Source organism: Gobius niger, assembly GCF_951799975.1.
Source record: "Gobius niger genome assembly, chromosome: 9".
Taxonomy (NCBI): Eukaryota; Metazoa; Chordata; class Actinopteri; order Gobiiformes; family Gobiidae; genus Gobius; species Gobius niger.
In genome coordinates this window covers 15,926,494-15,948,245 of record NC_136860.1, presented here as the reverse complement: position 1 = coordinate 15,948,245, position 21,752 = coordinate 15,926,494, and the positions used below count along the sequence as shown (strand labels likewise).

Here is a 21,752-nt window from a genome sequence, read left to right as displayed (position 1 = left end):
AAAAAAAAAAAAAGCCGCGGCGTTCCCTTTTTTTCCCCCCCTTTCTCCGCTGCGTCCTGATATCACGTGCCGACGACTTAAAAAAAAAAGAAAAAAAGTGTGTGGAGTGAAAAGTCCCAGACGCGCCTCGGAGCTACGCGTCACTTCTGAGGAGCAGCGCGCGTGGGAAGGAGAGGACATTCGAGTTGAAATCTCTACTGGAGCTTTTTTTTGGCTTTCAGGGAGATTCTGTCAATGCCAGTAGAAGATGTAAAAATAAATATATATAGATATATGCGACATGTTCATACTGCTCAGTCAGGGTGGTCAGATGAGGTGAATAAGTTTGAAACGTGGACAAGGCCGCGTTTTGCTTTGTCAGAGAGAAGATGAAACCGCTGTTGCTCTCCTCCTCCTCCTCCTCAGAAAAAAAAAAAAGGTCGCGTTTGTGCGTGAGGATCCAAATTACGCATCAGGAGTCTATAAGCCCGGAGATCAGTGCTGCACACCTGTTCCTTAAATGTCGCACTCGAACCTTTTGTTTGTTTGGTTGTTGTTGTTTTTGGGGGGGGGGATTGGTTGGATTCGTTTCAGCAGGCGATTTGCTTTTCATAACTCTGGGATTAAAAAAAGACCAAAGAAGGAGCGATAGTTGGATAGTTAATATGAAAGTTGCGCGCGTGGGAGGCAGGAAAAAGGCGCGCGATGTACACAGCCTATGGATAAAATGTTCGTAGGTAATCATCTGAAGTTCCTTTTCGAATAGAATTGTTTATTTTCTCTGTTTTTGTGGTGCACGTTATTTTACGTCATGTCTATTTCTTAAAGCGCAACAGGCCTAGGCAGAATAAAGCAGAAGAATCTCCTCGTGATGTCAGATGGCTCATTTCGAAATGTCACAGTATCATTTGATTTACATGGAGTTTGTGTCTTTACAATAGAACGCAAACTCGTTTTCACAAATTTGTGAGAAATAAAAAATGCGCGCGTAAATTCTATTTTCGCATTAACAAAAATAAAGTATCAAGCCGCTGTTACAGAAAATAATGCTTGGCAAAATTGTGAAACGTGAGTCATAATTGTTAAATGATTAATCGACTTCCCCCAATTTCAGGAAATCCCTCTTGTTTTATCGCAATGGCAAAAGTAAGGCAGACTTTTACGCACAGGCCTGTTGCGCTGCGGCACGTTCCCCCTCACACAAAACCATCAGGAAATCCGTAGATTTTTTTTTTTCTTTTCTTTTTTTTTGTTCTAAAAGTGAGTGAAACTTTTATAGCAAAGGCTTTGATTTCAAGGTTTTATTTGTAAACATTAAATATTTCTTCTTCTTTCTTTCTAAGGTTCTCGGAGGTGGTGGAGTCAGTGCTGCAGTAAGTAAGTATAATAAGTAAGTAGCATCAACGAACGAACAAACAAACCCTTCTGGCTTTTGAACGAGAAGATGGCGTGGGGAGGGGGGGGCATATAAATAAATAGAAATTTAGGTATATGATTTAAAAAAATTAAAAAAAACTTTGATCTAGCTCTAAAAGATGACAGGGGATTGTTTTTTTGCACCATGCGTAATAAGTGTAGCTCTTGGCGATATAAATCATAAATATATAGAAACGTTTATATTTAACAGCAACAATACTTACAGCACATACAAATAAGGAATGTCTGACAGTTTTACAAACACCATGGATATCCCTCGGGTCTCTATACACAGGAGAATCATCTGCCACATATGCGTCGTACATTGGGGAGGGGAGGGGGGGATCAGGGGAAAAGAACTACGAATCCGTATCAAATCTAGCAGACTACATAGTGTCCGGTATATGTTAGATATAGACATCACCTCAGCAAGTGCCTATAAGAACAAAATTCAGTGGGGTGGGGGGGGGAGAACATGCTTCGTGGAAGGGAAGGGAGGGAGGGGGGGTCTGTCAGATACACACATAGGCACGAGGCAGAAAGGAACGAAGAAAGAAGAAACAAAACAAAAAAAAGAGAGTGTCATCGTAACAAACTTTGTACATCATCTATTTGTCATATACAGCGTGGTGTGCGCAAATGGTAGCATATACTGTATTTATAAATCGCATATATTACATCATCAACGAGTGGGTTACGCAGAGGTGTCTTTAGAGAGTTTGGCGCACAAGACCATACTGATTCTGAGCACGAAAGTTCAAAAGAAAAGAGGTCTGCTGTCATGGCAACGTCGATTAAGCGGCCAAAGGTTTGGGGAAAAAGTGGCTCGTAATTAGTTAAAACTTTGTTCGGAAATTCATGGGAGGGTTAGTGATTAACTGTTGCCATGGCCACGCCGCTCTGAGCGCTGCGTAAAATACAATAAAATACAATAATTAAAAAAAAAAGGCGAAGAGTTGATTGTTTGTTATAAATAAGGAAAAGTTGCGCAATGAGAAAATGACGTGAATTATACCGAATGTGAGTGAGTTGTATTTCAAATTAAAAAAATGAAGGGTGGTCTGACGCCAAAATTACGCAAGACACCTTTGCGCACCCGCGGGAATAAAGTGTAAGAGCTTCTGCCAGTCCAACAATCCCAAAGGCCTATAACATGAATCCTTTTTCCTGCTCTATTCACAAATTAGAACAATAAGTCTGACTCAGCCCAGCCAGTCCTCCTTGTCTCTCACTCTTTTTTTTTTGGAAGTTCGTGTTTGTTTGTTTTTTGTTTCTGTGAAGACTCAGAACGGTAGAGTGTCGAGGAAAAGTTTGTCAATTATTGCCGGCGGCGGGACTAGGTCCTCTAGTTTTAAGTAAAAGATGCGCTGCAGACCTTGGGTACATAGCGTGCGCAGCTCGGGCAGCTTTCCCAACAGTTTTGACAAGTAGTTGGGCCGGTTCAGTCCGCCGCCATTGAACGTCACTTGGTCTTTGAGGCAGTTGACGATCTTGTTTTGGAGGTCCTCGACTCGCTTCGGCTCCTTTAGGCCGTGTCGCTCTGAGAAAGGAGGAAGGGGGAGAAAAAAAACAATGAGGTAAATAAAGAGAAACCAGCTTTAACCACGCGCGTAAAGTTCATCTCATCCGTGCGCGCTTTTTTTTTCTCTTTCATTTTTTTTTTTCTTCCTCACCTGTTACCATGGCGAGGGCAGCGATGCAGGAGAACGCGGAGATGTCTATGTTCATGCTCTGCAAATTGGAAGAAAACTCCACGATGGCGTCCACCCACTCGCCGAAGCCGCGCACGCACTGTAGCCGGTGCAGCACCACGCCGTTGCAGAATATAAGTTTCCCCTCCACCGGATTGGACCTGCAATTAACACCGCCATTAACTTCTAATTACCAGCCGCTAATAAAGCGCGCAGTAATAACAGTGATGATCAAGGAGGGGGGGGAAGGAAAAGGAGAATGCGGAGGAGGAGGAGGAGGAGGGGGTTATACCTGTAAGCGAGACGCAGCACAAATAGCTCCAAGAAGGCGGATTCGAAAAGCAGGTCCTGGTCCGGTTTGGGGAGCTCGGAGAAGCCCGGCATTTTTTCGGCCCAACCGCGGATGATCTCCATGGAGCCCGTGAGCAGGTCGTAAAACTGCTGGATGTGCTGCGTGTTGTCGCCGCTCATTTGGAAGTCAGGGCTGGACTGAAACTGCATGGGGAAGCCAATAAAAGAAACACATTCGTTATATTAAAAAAAAAAAAAAAAAAGGGGGAAAGGGAGAAGCTCTTTAAAATATATAAAGCGTGAAATGGGTAGAAGGGAAAGATAGCGAATTAATAGTGTGGGGTGTGTTAATTAAAGATAGCGCTTGGGTGTTTTGGTGGACGCTGGAGTGAGGATTTGGTCGCTTTCGAGATGACCAGCGCCTTTGTGCGGTGATTGACAGGTGTAATGGTAGATATGTCAGCTGGATCACTCTATTGTCCGCGGCATATGTGCCTCTTACATTTGAAAAAGCTCACTGACAGCTGCCGCAGATCAAAAGTATAGACGTTTTTTTCCTCTTTATTTTCTTCTACTTCATCCAAACATGTCGATGGAGTGCGTAAAACGTGAGCGTAAAAATGAGGGGTAGATTTTTCCACGCATGTTTTGTTGCCTCGGACTTACTCTGGAGTAGTCAAGCGCAGACATGGATGGGTTGGAGTCCACGTGGGCCCGGACCAGAGCACTGATGAGACTGACTGGGGGCGAGGGCGGAGACGGTTCCTGGGGACTTTTGGGTTTGGACGGTAGCCTCCCTCTCCGACCTTTAAGATTATCCGTCCGAACGACTGAAAATACACAAAAAGATACGTCAGCGACGAGGCCGGGAATGGATGTGCGTAAAAAGATTAATATACAAAATGTTTTCCTAATCATGTGCGCGCGTACCTTCTCGGACCATTCCCACCACAAGGCACTTCTGGAAACGACAGAACTGACACCGGTTTCTTCGGCGTTTGTCGACAGGACAGTTTTTATTTGCTAAACACACGTACTTTGCATTTTTCTGGACAGTTCGCTGTAAAAAGAGGGGAGACGTGCAAAGTCAGTAAGCAGGCCTTTATCCAAGTGTATGCAGACTATTCACCCCTTTATCTAACAATATAAATGCTTAAATGTACAAAAGGGAATTAAAACGAATTATTGAATGTGTCAGGCCCTTATTGCTTTCAGTCATTTAATGTATTCATGTTTAAACTAATACATGATCATATTTAGGCCTATGCGCGTTTGCACACAGCCAGATTCTTGCATTTCATCTTTTTCATTCATCAAATAAAATTTTAGCTGTTATATGTTTATCCTTCATCGTGATTAATTCTGTATACCACAAGTGCAAGGTGACAGATTAGAAGCGCGCGCACCTTGAAGAAGCCTTTGCAGCCCTCGCAAGTTCTCACGCCGTAGTGCTGGCACGCCGCGTTATCCCCACACACCGCGCACAGCCCCTCGTTGGACGGGGAGCCCCGGGACGGCGGGGAGGGCACCTGGCTGTCCACCAGCTGGTGCCCGTGCCCCCCCAGCTGCAGCGAGTGCGGGAACGCCAGCCCGGCCTGTTTTCTGAGCGCGCTGGGCACCGCGAAGCCCTGCGCGCCGTGGCCGTCGTGGTTCATGGAGACGTGCAGCGGGCCGTCGAAGCGCATCTGACAGCTGGACACGGGGGTTCCTGGGGGGGACTGCTTGAAGGAGAACAGGGAGAGCCGGGAGACGGGGTTCTTGCGCTGCTCCATCATGTGCGTGGCCACGTAGTTCTGGTGGAAGCTGTGCAGAGAGCCGGGGTCTTCCCACATGTGATTGGGCTGCACCTGCCACAGCGCAATTTCACACGCATAAGAACAAAACCTTTGACTACAATTACACATTTTTACTAACAAGCTGCATAGCCCGGTCTCACAAGCGGTGTCCCTGTTTTGACCAGCTCATTTTTTGGGCTTTCATTCTATGTGTATTTCTCACTTTTTTTTTCCAGCATCGAAACAACACAATCTGAGAATGAAATTCATTTTCATGCTTATCTACTCTTCTAAATGTCACGAGCAGCAGGCAGGGAATGACAAATACCAGATTCATTTCAGTAGCTGCTCCTATTCACCAGTTGGCATTTAGACTCTCGGTAAATGTCAGCGGTTCCCTGCACAGCTCTTACACCATATAAAGGCAGTAAAATAGAAAGCATGCAACTCCTATAGGTTTGCAAGGGGGGGGAAAGGCTTGTGCTTTATTCCTATGTTTGTGACTCGTCCATTGCGTATTTTATAGAGTGTTTAAAACATAAATAAATCCTTGCCTGGAAGTTGGGCGTGCTTGGCGAAGAGGGCTTGAAGTACATAGGCCCCGTGTGCGCCATCATCTCCTCGGACGGCGCCGTGATGTGGCTCTGCTGGTGGTAGCCGTGCATCGGGACGTCCTCCACTTTGATGGAGGACTGGTCGCCCGCGTGGGGCACTTGGTACAGGCAGGGCGGCTTGACGTCGTACGCGCCGCTGTTGTAGTTGTCCATGAAGGTGCTGAAGCTGGGCAGGGACGTGGTGGCAGTGATCTCCGTGTTGGTCAAGTCCATGCTAAACTTCACGAACTCGGGCGTGAGGAAGTCGCAGCTGTACTCGCCCGCGCTGTGGTAGCTGTAGCTCTGGGATGCAGGACTCGCGCCTTGAGGTGATGATCCATACTGAGCCTGGACGCAGGGCATGGCTGCACGGCAACGACGCACCACGGGGCTGGTATGCGCACGGCCGCCCGTCAGGGAACAGAACTTTCTTTGCACCACGATGTCCACAAAAGTTGTCTCGGGGTTTTTTGCAGATGCTGCCCGTGCGTTACCTCGGGTCTTCTGACAGTTTGGCGGTGACAAGTGAGCTGGCTGATGTCGAGAGTCGGGTGGGTGTCAGAATTCAACAAAGCGGCTCTGTTCTGGGTGGCTCCTAATAAAACCACACACAAAAGTATGTCAGTTCCCATTCAATTACGAAATATAATAAATGCCTTTCTTCCATAGACCATTAGAGCCTCTATAATATCCGCAGTCTTGACTTTGACAGCTGCGTAAAATGGCAACGTGTCGTTTTTTGTCTTTTTACACATGCCTCATTTTGTGTGTATTTACACTGTTAACAAAACTTTTTGACAGCGTTTCTTACTGTAGTCATACATTTAAATGTGCACCGGCAGCCGAAGTTAATGCGCCTGCATAAGTTGGCCACAAATCTGCAATTACGCATGAGACGCCAAACACTCTTCTGCACACAGAACAAATGCAGCTCATTATCTATAGACTTTTATAAGGCAACACCGTGGAGAAATAAACACCAATGCTCAAACCAAGATAATGCGTAAAAGGGACAGAGAGAAAACGGTGTCTTACCTTGTCACATCAGGCGTATCTGTTTGAATCCATTCGCTTTGAAAACAGTGCGCATTCATGAAAACGGTTTTAAAAAATGAAAAAATAAAAAAATGTCCAAGAGTCACGCGTAGAGTGTGTAGTCACAATGCCCCGGCGCAGGGTCCGCGCTCACTGACAGCGGTACGATCTTCAACTAAGCCAGAGTGGCCAATGTGGCTTTGTTTATGTGCGCTCCGGATACCCTTGCCCACGTGCTTCGGCGCCCCACGTCATCGGCGTCGACACGCGCACGAGCCAATCAAGTGCGAGGAGTACTTTCTCAAGCCTCCACTGTCATTTTTTTTTCTGAGGGGGATGTTTGGTGTATGTTCTAGGTGGCCGTATATGATCATTATGATAAATGTATAGATATTCAGGGCTTAATTAGTACTTAATTATGCCTGTTATCATTTAAATAGAAATGCCTCTCATTAGTTTGAGCCTGGATAGGACTGGAAGTGCATCAAATGTGGTCACATATTTAGATGAGCTTTTTGTTTCAGCAAATCAGTTTATTACAACTTATGCAACACCAGATTTGTACAGAAAATACATTTTAGATCACATATACTTTATTTAGTTATAACATATATTAAAGCTGCAGTATTTTGTATTCATGCATCTTCACCATTTGTGAGGAATCACAGTCCCAAGTGAACCTTTCAGGAGCACAAAGGGGGTAATGTGAGGCAATGACCATCCAAAGGACTTGAACCCTTTTCTTGGCATATTGCCATAAATACCATAGATATTTCTCGAGCAGGCTATCAGTTAGTTAATGCCTGTTGTTTGCATTTGCATCAGTGTTGAAAAAGTGTTTGATGTACGTAGTATATTATTTTATTTGGACAACTGGTTCAGATTTATACAAACACAAAGTCAAAGTATTTCCTCTCATACAAAAGCCACTGGTACTGCATGGTTTCAAACATATGGAATCAGCCCATCCTATTCTCATACATATCCCCACCGATAATAAAAAGAAAAAGCCATAATGGCTTTCAATGGGAGAAGTCTAATGTATACTCTGCCACAAAGCCTTTCCACATTCGTATATATATTTGAAACCTTTTTCTCCGCACCCTGGATAAACTGTGCAGAGTGAGCTGCTGTATAGCAATCAAATCAAAATCTGAGTGTTCACATTTGGAAAACAGATGGTTACTCACAGATGATTACTGTCTTGAACATCAGTCTTGCAGTCCCTTCATTTCTCTTGGACCTCTGAGTGCTACATGTATTTATTGCAACTTTTATATTGATTCTATTGATTCTGCTTTGCTTGTGTGAATGTGAGCAACAGACAGCCCCACAACCTCCTTTTCCACATTGTTTTATGAGTGGTTCACATGAGGACGTGTGTGGACACCCAGTGCATAACATGTTGCTTACAAACCGGATTTTAGGCATCTGACCATTGATTTGTTTTGATTGTTTATATTGTAATAGGATTAAACACAGCTCTAGGGATCTTGCTTGGAGCACCCTCTGCTGGCGGCAGGGGGTTAGCTACAATTTCAAAAAGCTATGAGCTACCGCTATCAACAGTAACGGCATGCTAACAAATCTATGGCGCCATGATTTTAGTATAGAACTGCTCAGATCAGGTTCGCAGATGGTTTGTAGCAGGGGCGTTACTAGATCTAGGGCTATACTACACAAGACCCCCACCCCTTACTCAAACATTTCCTGTTGACATTGTGACGCCATGCATAAATATTACCCTCTCCCTAAAAAAAAAAGAAATCAACCACTATTGTTTCGCCCAATATCACGCAGTCCTATAGAACAAACATTTCCCCAATCGTTATCGTATGTTAGTGCCACGTTCACCTCATTTATTGCCTTATTGTTCTTATGCGAGAGTGAAGTTTTAATGAGTCTCTATTATGTCACCGAGATATGAAAGCAGCCCCGTAATGAAGCATGGGTCAATATTATGATACCCTATCTGCCGACAGGATTTCTCGATTTCAATTGTGTTCCATATTTAGTGGCGAGGTGGAGCGAGCCTGTTCACATAGCCCATAGGAGAGGAAAGAGAGAGGGTCTGCTCATGTGTGTGTGTGTGTGTGTGTGTGTGTGTGTGTGTGCGTGGTGGGTCATTAATGGTTGTCATGGCCGGCGTGCAGGGGAGGGGGGGTTGGGTGGTTGGTGAGGGGGGGGAAACGTGATACGAGGGCGGCAGAATGGACTGTGACGCAGAACGTGGCCCAAGTTGAGGAGGGAGCCAAAAATAACGGAGTGACCGCATTGTTCGGAGGTGCCGATCTGACCGTAATCTGGGGCTGGCACCTTGTAGCAGCTGACCGCAAGAAGTACATTGGGTATGAGATTGGAGAATGATGCATATACCTGCGCCGTGGAGAGAGTACGGAGGGGGGGGGGGACGACCGCGCGGCAATGGAGACAAATGCAAATGTGTGAGAGAATTATGCATCACATCAAGGAAATGGGAAATAGATGAATTAGATTTATGTATTCATGCATTAGGACTTGTGTTATGTTATGTTCTGCTTGGCTTGCAGTATATTAGTAGTAGTCGTGGTAATAGTAGTAGTAGTAGTGGTGGTAGTAGGGCCTCTCCCTCTTTTGGTCGCACTGCTCAGCCATTTAGATAATGTCCCACTTTTTAAATGTGGCCAAATTCTCTGAAAATATTACCGAATTTACAGTACAAAAGGTTTAAACTCTGTTCCTCTGTCAAACCGAGATAATGCGCCTCTGTCTCGCAATCAGATGTTTGTTTTTGAGGTTTTAATAGTGTGGAATGATTGAACTTGCAATAAAAGGTACCATCTCTGGCGATGGTGTGCCGAGTCTACAAGAAGAGTGAGGGCCGCCAAGGGGCCGCACTCTGGGTACCACTGCCATAGACTGTGTAAAACATGGACGTAGCATCGCTCTTCGCTGCTGAAGCCGATAGGAAATGATGGGTGGCTCCGGAAGTTCCTTGCTGTAATAGATTTTTCCTCTTTAAGTCATCATTGAAAACAGGCTTATCATTCTTACATCCTCATGTTTGTTTTAACATGCAACATTGTCCTGTTTTTATCCTATTCCAAACACAGGCTGGCTCCAAAAACCCCATTGCTAGCATGAACGATGGGGGGAAGCCACCTTCACTGAATCCATCGTTATTCTACACTGTCTATGTTAACCCGTCCCCCCTGATCAGGGAGTTAGGGTTAAGATGAGGGTTAGGAACGGCCGGCCATCATCAAAGCCGTGCAGGTGCGGACAGCCATCACGCGGGGCGACATGGTGACCGCAGAGATCGCCTGGGGTGAGGCCCGTAGCTTCTCCTTTACCAGTACCGTCCTTACTGTAGTGGTTATCATCGCCTCCCAGCACCATGACGACGACTGGGAACCACAACAGCTAAAAGTATAGGATAAACACAGTGAAGAAAAGGCACCACCTGCAAACTACGCAAACTGAACCCTTTTAAACTTCAGATGTAAGTTGTGTTTCCCTCACACAAATCTTACATCTTATAGTTTTAGAATTTAGAAGGTCTTGGCTTTCAAACGAGGTATCACACTGGCATATAAGTTGGCATACAGACAGCATAGATACAGACGGCATCTCTGTATATGGTCATTTTTTAAAACAGTCAACAAACTACTGTAACAAATGCTGAATTATGAATATAGTTTTCTACTAAATAATGATACAAAGACATGGGGAGGAGCAAAATGGTTCAACAGCCCATAAATACATGAATAACGGAGAATGCTAACTTGATGCTACATGTTAGCATCGGGCTAATGCTAACAGTTAGCTAGCGCTTGCTACAACTGCCGTTTTTTCACTTCTACTGAACAATCTGTTAGGACAAAATATCCATATGGGCCCGATTTACACTTGACTTTATTTATGTGTGATAAATAAGTTGATATTCCACCAGAAAATGGCTAAAAAGAGTAAAATTGTGTTTCTATAAAGATTCTATTTTCCCCCTTGGCGAAACCACACCCTCTTCTATGACAAGATGCCGTCTGTATCTATCTCTGGAATCACCCATATATGGTCGTGTTTGTAAACAGTTAAGGGGGAAAACAATTTGGCATGGAGAGGAGAAAAGTGGTTCAACAGCCCATAAATAACGGGCTAACGCTAATGGGTAGCTAGCGCTAGCTACACCTGCCGTTTTTTCACTTCTACTGAACAACATGCTGTGACAAAATATCCACATGTGCCCGATTTACACTTGACTTTATTTATGTGTGATAAATAAGTTCATATTCTACTAGAAAATGGCTAAAAAGAGTTGTGTTTCTCTAAAGATTCTATTTTTCCCCTCGGCGAAGCCACGCCTCCTTCTATGACGAGATGCCATCTGCTTCCATGCATGTTTGATTGTTGTTCAAAGTCACTCCAAACACATTTCAAACATTCAAATTCTTCACAATTCGGACCTCCCAGATTCAAAGGACCTTCCAGATAGCCTGGTGGATAAAACTCTTTTTTTCAGTCAGCTGGACCTGGGTTTAGTTATCACAAGAATATAAATAGTGATCATGATACTACTAATAAAAGTGCAATTACATAGATTTCTTTTCCCAGTCTTCAAAGGTTGGAAAACCCTGTATTTTGGACCATAAGCCTTTATTCCACAATCCATACATTCAGAACACCCATAATCAGTGTGTGTATCATATCATCGCCCACCTCTAGGGGCGCTAATGCTCCCCTGCCATACATCACCGCCCCTCCCCCCCACAATTAACCTTTAATTAACCTTGCCCCATTAAAACTGTGTGGCTGTGGCCCGCTCTTTTCATGTCCCTCCTGCATCCTGCTTGGCCAATTACAAACACCGTTTCGAGTCATGGTTACGCTCAGTTACAATAGTCAGCATTTTGGGGCTTTTGCTACGCATACATATATTTTTTTTGAGCTCCCCTTCAAAAGCGCTGGCCTAAACTTCGCGGATCCCCATTTGGATTTCAGAATGAAAACACAATTAGCAGCTTAATTGCCCGTTTTACTGAGGGGGTAATTAACGCTGCATTTATGGGCACAATTAATGGACAGTCATTCCAAAGTGAGCTCTTGATTGAAAATAAATAAAAGTTACTACTCCATAATGTTACTCGGTTTGGACCGTATATCGTCCCGACAGTTTTAGCGAGGACACAGATTGTTTTTATTCCGATATATAAACATTAATGTCAAGGGGAGTTTAGTCCAGTCGGGTACAGCTTTTGATTCAAATAGATTTTTTCAAATAGATTTTCCACTGAAGTTGTGGAAATCAGGGGTTCCCAAAGGACTCTGAAATGTATTCATGTATTTTTTTGTGATGAGATTTCAAATGTTTTTGCTGCTCACAATGTATTTAGTTATTATAGGGAAAGCCTGGGAGACAGTCCATATGATCTTGATGCTTGGGTAAGTGATAGTATCTCTCAGACAAACTTACACAAGCACTCCACTGGCCCAATTCAGGAAAACACGCCTTTGTATGATCGGTAAAGCTACTATAGCAATTTATATTGACCTGAATTACGCTCTAAATTTAGAACTCACTCTATTAAGATGGCAGCCCGATGTTGTCACAAGATTATTATCATTATTTTTTTTTTGTGCGCTGAGACCTTTTTCTTAAGATAAATGCAAAAAAACTTGCCTCATGAACAGGTTTCTTGAAATTGATTACTCAAATTACGGCTTAATTTACTTTTTTGAAGAAAAATGTACTTATTTCTAGATTCCTTTTTGCAGTGTCAAGCATCAGTGCGAAATGTGCTGCACTGTAAAGTGTGAATGTCACAAACAATAACTTAAGTGTATGAGTAAACGGAGCAGCACAGATGTGTTCTATATTAAGTATTTATTATCTAAATGATGTTGATTTTAATGTCTCCAAAGATGATTGATGATCAAGCACATTGCCTTCCTCAACATTGTGGACAACAAACATAATGTGTGCTTGTCCTAAATTTAATTTAATCCCGCGAATAGTAGAGGAAAGGAGCAATTTTGCAAAGTACATGTCGGAGCTAGTACCTGTTGTTGTTCTCAAGCCTCTAAATGAGTTTCAGGTTTCCTGTTTGCATTGTTTCAGACAGATGCCATGAAAAAGAGCATATCCCACACAGAGAACATTAAAATACTTTCAACAGAACATGGCTTTTGCTATAGCTTTGGTGATATTATCTGAAGTTTTATATTCTACATAGAAAACACATTTTGCAGCAATAGTAGAGCAAGTTTCGACAGTGAACATTTCAATGAAGTGTGAGACAGCGTGGATTGAAGCATCAATATGGCACTTACACATTAGATTAATGGACAGATGCTTAAGCACTACAGTCTCAGAAAGATGCATGGACGTCGAAGCATGCAAGGAGCACGTCTCGGTTAAAACCTACATTATACAAAAAGTCAATTGAGTTCAACACATTCCCTTACAAGAGGAGCTGCTCTTGTGGTTCGACATGCCCCAACCATGAAACGTGCATGTACTGCACCCACCTCCCTTCCTATGTCATCCCAAAGTTAACTGTCGTCGTTTTTTACCTCAAATCCTCCACCTGAGCCCGGTCACATCGTCCCGAACCTTCCCCTCTCTCTCTCTCTCTCCCTCTCTCCCTCTCCTCATTGTCTTTCCGAGCAGCACGGTCTCAGCTCTCAAACTTTGTGACAGGAGCAGCATGGCGGGCCTCCAGGCATCTCCTTGCTTTCAGCTCGCCGCCTTGTCCCGGCTCCCCATTTCCAGATTCCGCCCTCTTTACAAGCTCAAAACGTCTACTTAATATGCTTTAATGCCTGCTCTTTAGCGCCGGGGAGCCCTCCATCACTTTTATACACCTTTATATAACACACTGTTAACTAGCAATGCCTTACGGAACAGCTTGTCTTGCAGCTGGAAGCCATGATGGAGCTACCTGTTCAACATTCTCAATGAGACAGTAAAAATGTGGAATGGAGGCTCCGCATACTGCCGCCTGTCTATATCCGAAAGCCATGAATATGCATGAATCACGGTGTCATGACATGCTCGGTAATTGGCAGAAACATTAGTAATGACACCGCCGGTATCTAGCCCCTGCATATTCATACGCCGGGGCAATATTTCTACCCGTTCTTTTTTTTTTTTGTCTCCTCAAAGTGGAAATGTATTCGCGAGCTGCAGGTGTCCCCCGTGCCACAATCAATTGGCGCGGTGGGATCGGGCCCCAGTGAAAATCAGGCAAACCATTAGTTTCTTTGCCAATCTGCCTTTGATTAATCATATATCTGTGTTAGAAGGGGAAGGGGTGGGTTGGCGCCGAGCGGGGTATTGCTGGAGCTGGTCTGAACGGTTATGAATGCAGACCTTTAGGAGTCCGATATAACATGTCATAAGATAGAGGGCAGGGACTTGTTGGGTAAACATATTTTTGCACATGCCCAGCATCCGCACTGAAGGCAAAAGGCAAAGAGAAGAAATTTGGAATCGCTTTTCATCCTTCCATGGGCAACTTTAGTGCTTGCAGGAGACGAGTTAGACCCGAAATTGGCATCTAACGTAACTAACCTATTGATGCTGCTTCTGGCCTATTGCAATGTGAGTACAGAGTTTTATCAGGATAGTATTTTGAAGTATTTTGGTTAAAGCAGTACTAAGTAACTCATGCCCCTAGAGGCCATAAGAGCTACTGCAGGTGTCGTAGCATGTTGCCTTTTTTTTTACTCATTAATTGTCCGTGAGAGTAAACACGACTCTAACAGAAAAGACAAAGGGAGAGCAGGATATTGTACATCCAATTACACAATGGGGATATTTTTTTTCTCTCAAACCTGGCTGTAAATACTGTTTAAGTGGTGCTAGCCCGCGGTTAGCTTTGCCCGTTAGCCTGTTAGCTTCTTCGTGATTCCATTAGTGTGTATTGGTGACTCCTACCAGGTGGGAGGGAGGCTAGAAGTGAGGTTTTCTGGCCAGAGACATCAGAGGGAGATGAAAGACCCCCCCAATCATCCTATCAACACTGTATGAGGGACTAAGAAAAGGATTTATTAAGGTAAACAAGTTCCAGTACTGCTTTAAGCATTATTAAAGTTGTATCTGATATTTTTCCTAGAATCAAACCGATTTTTTTCAGTCGATTGTAAATGTAGACACAATGTAGACATTTGTGAGAAAGACGTTTGTTAGCATTACTGTGACCATGACCCTGAAAGTTATGAAACGTGCCTATATAATCATCCCTGTGAGTAATTGGGATGTTAGAAATGCTAGGAATGAGTTTTGGACACAACTCACAATTTAGAATTTACAAAGAAAACAAAGTGAGTAAAAAAAAGAAATCAGGTTCATCATTGTAATACTTTACCTTGAATAAATTGAGAAACAAAGTCACCAAAAGTTATAAACCAAATGCTCATTAGTCGGACAAACATGGTGATGGGCAACACTAAGTGACACCTGCACAGACAGAGGACAAAGCTAAATTTGCTAAGGTGCAGAAATCAAACCTAAAACCTTCTTGTTGTGAGGCAGGAAAGACAAATGCATCACAATGTTTAATCTTCCTTCTCAATGACCCTTCTCAATGCTTTTACCTCTTTTCAGCTAATAAATGTATGCCTATAAATCAGTTTCCCACAGGGTTATCCGCAGATTGTTGTGAGCGCAAAGCCTCATATTTCCCTCTCTGCTCTGGAGCTTGTCCAGTTCGGCTCCTCTAAAGTGTCCCAGGATGGATGAAGGAGCTTTGCCGTAATCTGGAAGGCTTTCTCCTCAAAGTCTCTGGGTGAAGGATTTCTCTGCCCACGGCCTCCGCTCCAAGAGCTCCGCGAGTTCAAGGCACCCGGAGAACGACTGTTTTGCAAGGAAGTGCCATGTTTTGGTGCTCAGGCTGTCTAGAAACAATAAGTGAGAGCAGAAAGAGTTTGGATAAGGAGCGGGGAGTGATAAGATATGAGGTGTGAGGTGCTGTCGCTATTTTTAGATGGAGTTTGCTTTGTTCAACTTCCTGCTCCTTTGAATTAGCAAAACAAAGAAGCACGCTGGTCCACGGAGCTATTATATCAGTCACATGTTGTTCTATATTAGCCAGTGTTAATATTGCAGGGCATATGGAGCTCCTGCAAGCCTCAGTCACTCACTTCTGAAAATTCTCTTAGACATTTTGACAAATTACACTACAGTATTAAGAATGTGAAGGCACAACGGGGCTAATAAACTATGTGCTAAATACTGACGCACAAATATTTCAAATGAAAAAACAAACAAATACTTGAATATATGGCTTACTTGAAAGATAGTTTTCTCCGTTGACAGACTTTCAGACAAATCTTCTGATCAAAATCATGTGTTTTGTAGTCATGAGTTACCACATGACTGATCAGCCTCTGTTGTTCCTTTAACTTCTCTCCGAAAAACCTCTGGAAAAGAAAGAAAAATCAAATCAAGTTGTTTTGTATAGCCCAATATCAAAGCTGGAGTTGCATCACCAATAACCAATGTAATGTCCTGGCAAATGGAATGTTTATGTCAAAAAAAGATGTTTTATTTTTCTCACAAACCCAGTGGGAGAAAAGAAAGACCTGGCAATCAGAGGTAGGCAAACTGCGGCTCACGGGCCAGATTTGGTCCCCCAAGCAATTTCGCTTGGCCCTCGACTTTCTTTCAATAACTAATATAATATTTTTCAGCAATTCTGGACCTTTTACATCACATTCAATTGCGTGGCGGTGTATCAGAGGTGTATCAGTTGGCAGAAATTATTCTATATAATTAAGTACATTTTGCAATGGGAGAAAGTTGAGCAGAATGAAAGGAACAGGCCACTGTTTTTCCATACTGAGATATGTTCTTACATGAGCTTACACGAGTTGATACGTACCTGTCTGGTCGTTGTGTGTGCCCGTGGCAGAGCGTGGTAGCTTCTAACTTCACCCCCGTTTGGAGCTATAGGAATACATTGGGAGAGGCCAAATGCTAATGGTCGTTTTACTTTACTGAGGGCACACACAAAGACCAGACAGGTACGCATCAACTCGTCTAGGCTCAGGCAAGAACATATCTCAGTATGGAAAAACGGCGGCCCGTTCCTTTAAGTTCAATCTATCATTTGTGCAGCCCTTTAACTCAATTCAGGTCATTCAAGTAGAAAGACCCAGGGCTGATGGGAGTCCCTCTGCAGATAGGGCTGAAGACAGTGGAACAAATGTCCAGTCCTTGTTGGGGCTTCTGTTCTTGGTCACAGGAGCATCAAGCAGCCAGCAGCAGGCATCTAAAATAAGGACAGGGGGAAACTATAAGAATAGCAATGAACAGACAACAGATAAAGGAAAAATGTAATCATAATTCAAAGAAGGGGCTCAGGGTTCCGAACTTCCCCCAGGATAAACGAATGGGAACATGACTTTCTTAACCAAGAGCGGCTTTTGAAGTGGGCAGGACGTTTGCGCTCCATCAAAGCTCTATTGGCCAGTTAATTTCAAGGTTACGCTGTATATTCAAGAGGATATGGATTTTCCTGTGAATGGATCCATGGTAACAAGAGAGGGACTCCACACAGAGAGAGAGATCGTTGGCGGTTGGCCGACCACACTTCCACCTTGCCATATCCAATAATATAGACGCATGTATGTAATGATTGCCTAACAACAGCCGCGTATGAATAGTATGAATCACGTGAGGGATGCAGGCCGTTCATCAAGCCCCACTTCACACTGTTTCTTTGAGTGGCCGAGTCCTTTGTCATTCCTTTGTTGTTCACTTAAAAACACGATCAGTCAACTTTGTTTACATACAGCTAAGTGCGCCACATGTGGATTTTGATTAATCTCAAAGACAATATTTTGAAACGAGTCGAATGTAAATAAGACGGTGATGCATCGTTCGGCGGGACTTGATGCCCGCTGACAGCTCCGTCACCGGGAATGCATGGCTTCCCTCCCGCCCGAAATCCATCACGGGGAAAATCAAGACATGTGCATGGTAATGAAACGCATTTATTAATACGCAGTGTCCCCTGGAGTCATGTGACAACGAAATGGATGACTGCCTTCTCTTTTGCGGCGACGCTATAGGAGCCGGGAGTCGCGGGACGAGCCGGTGAACAGGTACGGTGAGTCTGCGGAGCGTGGATGAGCAGGGAGAGAGGAGATAAGGGTTACAGGGTTACACCTCATACGTAAACCACAGAAGAACTTAAGGCTTTCATTGAGTCAGATTCTACAGGTGTTTTTTGAGGGGGAAGATAGCAGAGATGGAATTAATTGTTTTGAAGCTGCTCGTCCGTCTACTGTGTTTGTTTGATTGCTGGAGAGCGGCTCTAATCTTGTGGCAAATAATTTAGACCGAATTATGGACTATGTTAAGACTTATGTGGGGATTACATCACTTATTTTTTCAGATAGAATTTTCAAATACTTTGCTAGTGCTGATAGCAATGCACACATAATGTCATCAGCGTCAGTGCACTACAAAAAGTAAATATCAAGCATTGGCTTAAATGACTTGAATTGAGGAAATGTATCTTGTTTTGAGCGGTTTTCACTCATTTAGACACTTTTCCTGATCGGACCAAGTTTCCTTTGCTTGTTTGAGGACATTTCACACCAGTTCTAGGGTAAATCTCGCTTGAAATAAGAAAGTAAAATTGCCAATGAGATAAGACCAATTTTCTTACCCCATTGGCAAAGAAAATGACCTGAAATAAGGACGAAATGTATCGAAACGAGTCAGAAACATCTCAGAACAAGTGAAATAATCTAGGACAAATGGCCAAGAACTTCTTAACTAGTCAAAACGACTAAAATTTGGATTATTGTGCTCAAATTGAGATGTTTATACTAATCTAGTTAATTACTTTTTGCAGTGTGACATAAGAGTTTTTTTAAATGGTCCAGTGAAAGAGAAATATGAGCCCAGTAAAATGTCTTAATGTAACTGTAGACTATCCCACACACCGCTGGCAATGCAGAGCAAGTCCAAGTTTTGAGCGATTATTAAGATACAATACGGCTTGTTTCCATATGCAGTTATTTAACCCTCAAAGCCTCATATTCAACCTCTGTCTGTGACCAAGTGTGTCCACAGAGACTCCTCACTCTTAAGCGCTGCAGCAGAATGTTCGGAACGAGAGGATTTTGGGCTTTAGTCCAACAAAAAAAACACAAGTTCTCTTGTTTCCGTCTCCAAGCGTGGACATCCTCCAGTGGCTACTATCACTTACTTTAACAATTATCCATGCCGCCAGCCTTTGCTTCTTTATATTCGCATGCTGTTTAATGGTCTTGTAGCTGGGTCAAATCCTTCCATTCTTATTTTATTGAAAGATTTGTAAAACATGCAGGTGGACCAATGTTGCTAGAACATTCTTTTGTTACATTCATTATGTCTTCTTGTTTCAACAAATGTTTGTAAGGTTCTTCTAAAATACAAATTCTAGAACACAAGGCCTGCGGGCCAGATCCGACCGAAATGATTTAATCTGGCCTGCGACTTGTAGAGTTCCTGTATGTCAAGTCTCTATCCCATTCCTGTGCGGAGTTATACATTTTTAAAGCCACACCGCGTAGAATTTCACCCAATAAATAAAATTAAAATACATGCATTTGTTTGATGACAGACGTTTTGATCATTGAAAAAACTTAATAAATGTACAAACAAACATGTGTTTTTGCTGTGAGCGGCTCACCATGACTGTAACTTTACCGGGAGTGGGTACGTATCCAGCTCGTCTCCATGGAGATGTCGAGTAAAGTCAGCAGGATTTAAGATTAAAGAGGTTTGGTCCAAATCCATTATTTAATTGTCCACTGGAGCCAAATCATTTTCTGTGTTGAGCTGCTCATTAGGAGCATCTTTTGTACTGATGGAACAAATCTTACATAGTGTGCCTTTAAAGAAATAACCAGAATGCTCACTCCAGCCACTAGGGGGCAGCCAAAATAAAGCACAATACAAGTGTAAGCAGTTATTATTGATTAGGCTACAGTCCTGTCAGGCTTTATTGAAAAAAATATTCTCAATAGCATTGTAGGAGCCTGAATTATGTTTTGTTCTGTAAATAGTTTATCAGTCATAATTATTTTGTCTGGCAATTTTGGTAATTTCGTTATGGGTTTTTGGTTTATGTTTATTTTGGTCTAATTTACTTCTCTTCAAGTTATTTGGTTTAAGTAATCATTTTCATAATCATAATTTTGGTATTTGGTAAATTGGTTTTGTCATATTTTGTTTGGTTATGTGTCGCTATATCATGACGCTGCACACAGTGTCGCTTTTGTGGGGAGCGCAGCTCACAGAATGGAGCCAAACAGTTTTTTGACCTCTGCTACCCCTCTTTTGTAATCCCCTGTCTGTCATTTAATGTATGTTTTTTTTACTCACTAAAGAGTTTTTAACTGCACATCTTGACTCCCTGGATTTTATTATTGACGGTCTTTTGGATTACTAACATTGGACATGCTAAGGGCGCAGCGAGTCATGCTGGCTTCATTTCATTTTAGAACCTACAAGCATTTTTCTGTTATACTAACCGTGGCCACGACCCGACATAGGAGCTGAATTACGGCCCACTACCCAACATTAGACACCCCAGTCTAGAAAGAAACTATAGGCCAGTGTCTTTCTGGAATAACCTTAAGCCTATCTCAGCTATGGGTGTAGGGCAGGAGTCCCTCCATCACTTCCATAAACAGATTCATCCATACATCAGTGTAAACAGGCTTGGCAGGAGTGTCAAGTGCATGAATAAGCTACGCACTGCTTGGAGTGGAAATTGAACCCGCAACTAAAGATCCTTCTGCCTCTGAGCCACTGCTGCTGTAAGATATAGAGCTTACATAGCAACAAACTAAACATTGCAAGTACAAATGAGGCTTGGAGACACCAGCAAACTTCATTCCAGAAGATTCCATTTTGGGATTATAGAGTGAACGCTGAATCTAACCACTTTGCCCCCAATTCATGCTTTTCACTTGCTAAAACATTTGTTTCAACACTTGCCATGTTGTTTGAGTTCCTTTGTCAACAAACGATTTTCGGGCCATTTTCATTTTACACTTTTGGCGGAACTATTGCTGTAATAACTATAGCCAATAGTGCTTTGAGAAAGTGAAGATGTGCTCAGAATCCCAGACGCTCTCAGCGCATACATTCTGTTTGCTCTTCATCGCCGGGAGAAATAATGCCTCGTTTTGAAGCAATGGAATATGTATGGGCCCGCAATATTGTTCTGAGAGGGGAAACTTGCATATGTGAATCCCATCTAAATATTTGGGACAATAAGTATCTAAATGTTGATGCGTTTCCTTGGCTCCAAACTGGGCCGGCGCACGCAGACTATCAGTCATCGACAGTGTGGTGGAGGAGTCCGGTATCTACAGAAAGCCATCAGGAAATCGGATTAGGAACAGGTAAATGCTTCATTTTTTCTCGCTGCCTGACACTTATCCGCCCAATTCCTGGTCCCGCTGGTCATATTGCTTTATTTACCGCCCCACTGTTCATTTTTCATTCACGCAACACTCTGACATGTTTGTCTTGAGTGACTGCCTGCCGCGCGGAATACTCCCAACTGTACAAAGCAATTTTGGGCGGGAAAAAAACAACAACTCTGGACAGTGTGTGGAAATGTAAATAAAAATAGAAAGAAATCTCATAAAAGTGTGTTATAAACTGAATTGGACATAACAAAAAAAAAAGAAAAGAAAGCCACGTGTGGGAACAGACACATTATTGGAACCATAGAAGCGACGTTCGATCCTAACGTAGGCAGACAGTTAGCTAGTAGGCTAGTCCGGGAGTGCATTAGCCTGCTCAATGTATTTTCCCTATAGGCGTTAGCATTAGCCACCAAACATTGCAAATTATGAACGATCCAGATGTTTTCAGCTGCTGTCAACCCACCGACCACATTTAGGTGAGGTTAAATCCTAGTTAGAAATCATTCATTAATGCACAGATCTTTTGAGATTTTACTTTAGACAAAAATTAATGA

The 21,752-nt window shown here is 43.1% G+C and overlaps 1 protein-coding gene across 1 annotated transcript; it reads right to left on the bottom strand.

Moving 5' to 3' along the window:
- Positions 1 to 2,363: 2,363 nt before the first annotated feature.
- Positions 2,364 to 6,947, bottom strand: nr4a2a (nuclear receptor subfamily 4, group A, member 2a). The gene is made up of 8 exons (XM_079563047.1): positions 6,781 to 6,947; positions 5,707 to 6,340; positions 4,784 to 5,224; positions 4,308 to 4,437; positions 4,044 to 4,207; positions 3,379 to 3,581; positions 3,069 to 3,247; positions 2,364 to 2,935 (listed from the first exon to the last, which is right to left on the bottom strand). Exons 2-8 carry the CDS (start codon positions 6,106 to 6,108, stop codon positions 2,679 to 2,681), a joined length of 1,776 nt encoding a protein of 591 aa, XP_079419173.1. The 5' UTR covers positions 6,109 to 6,340; positions 6,781 to 6,947; the 3' UTR covers positions 2,364 to 2,678.
- Positions 6,948 to 21,752: the final 14,805 nt, after the last annotated feature.

Coding starts and splice junctions, on each gene's coding strand:
- nr4a2a (XM_079563047.1), bottom strand. CDS start 6,108: ATGCCCTGCGTCCAGGCTCAGTATGGATCATCACCTCAAGGCGCGAGT. Junction 4,438..4,783: donor GCTGCAAAGGCTTCTTCAAG/GTGCGCGCGCTT, acceptor CTCTTTTTACAG/CGAACTGTCCAGAAAAATGC. Junction 4,208..4,307: donor GGTGGGAATGGTCCGAGAAG/GTACGCGCGCAC, acceptor GTGTATTTTCAG/TCGTTCGGACGGATAATCTT.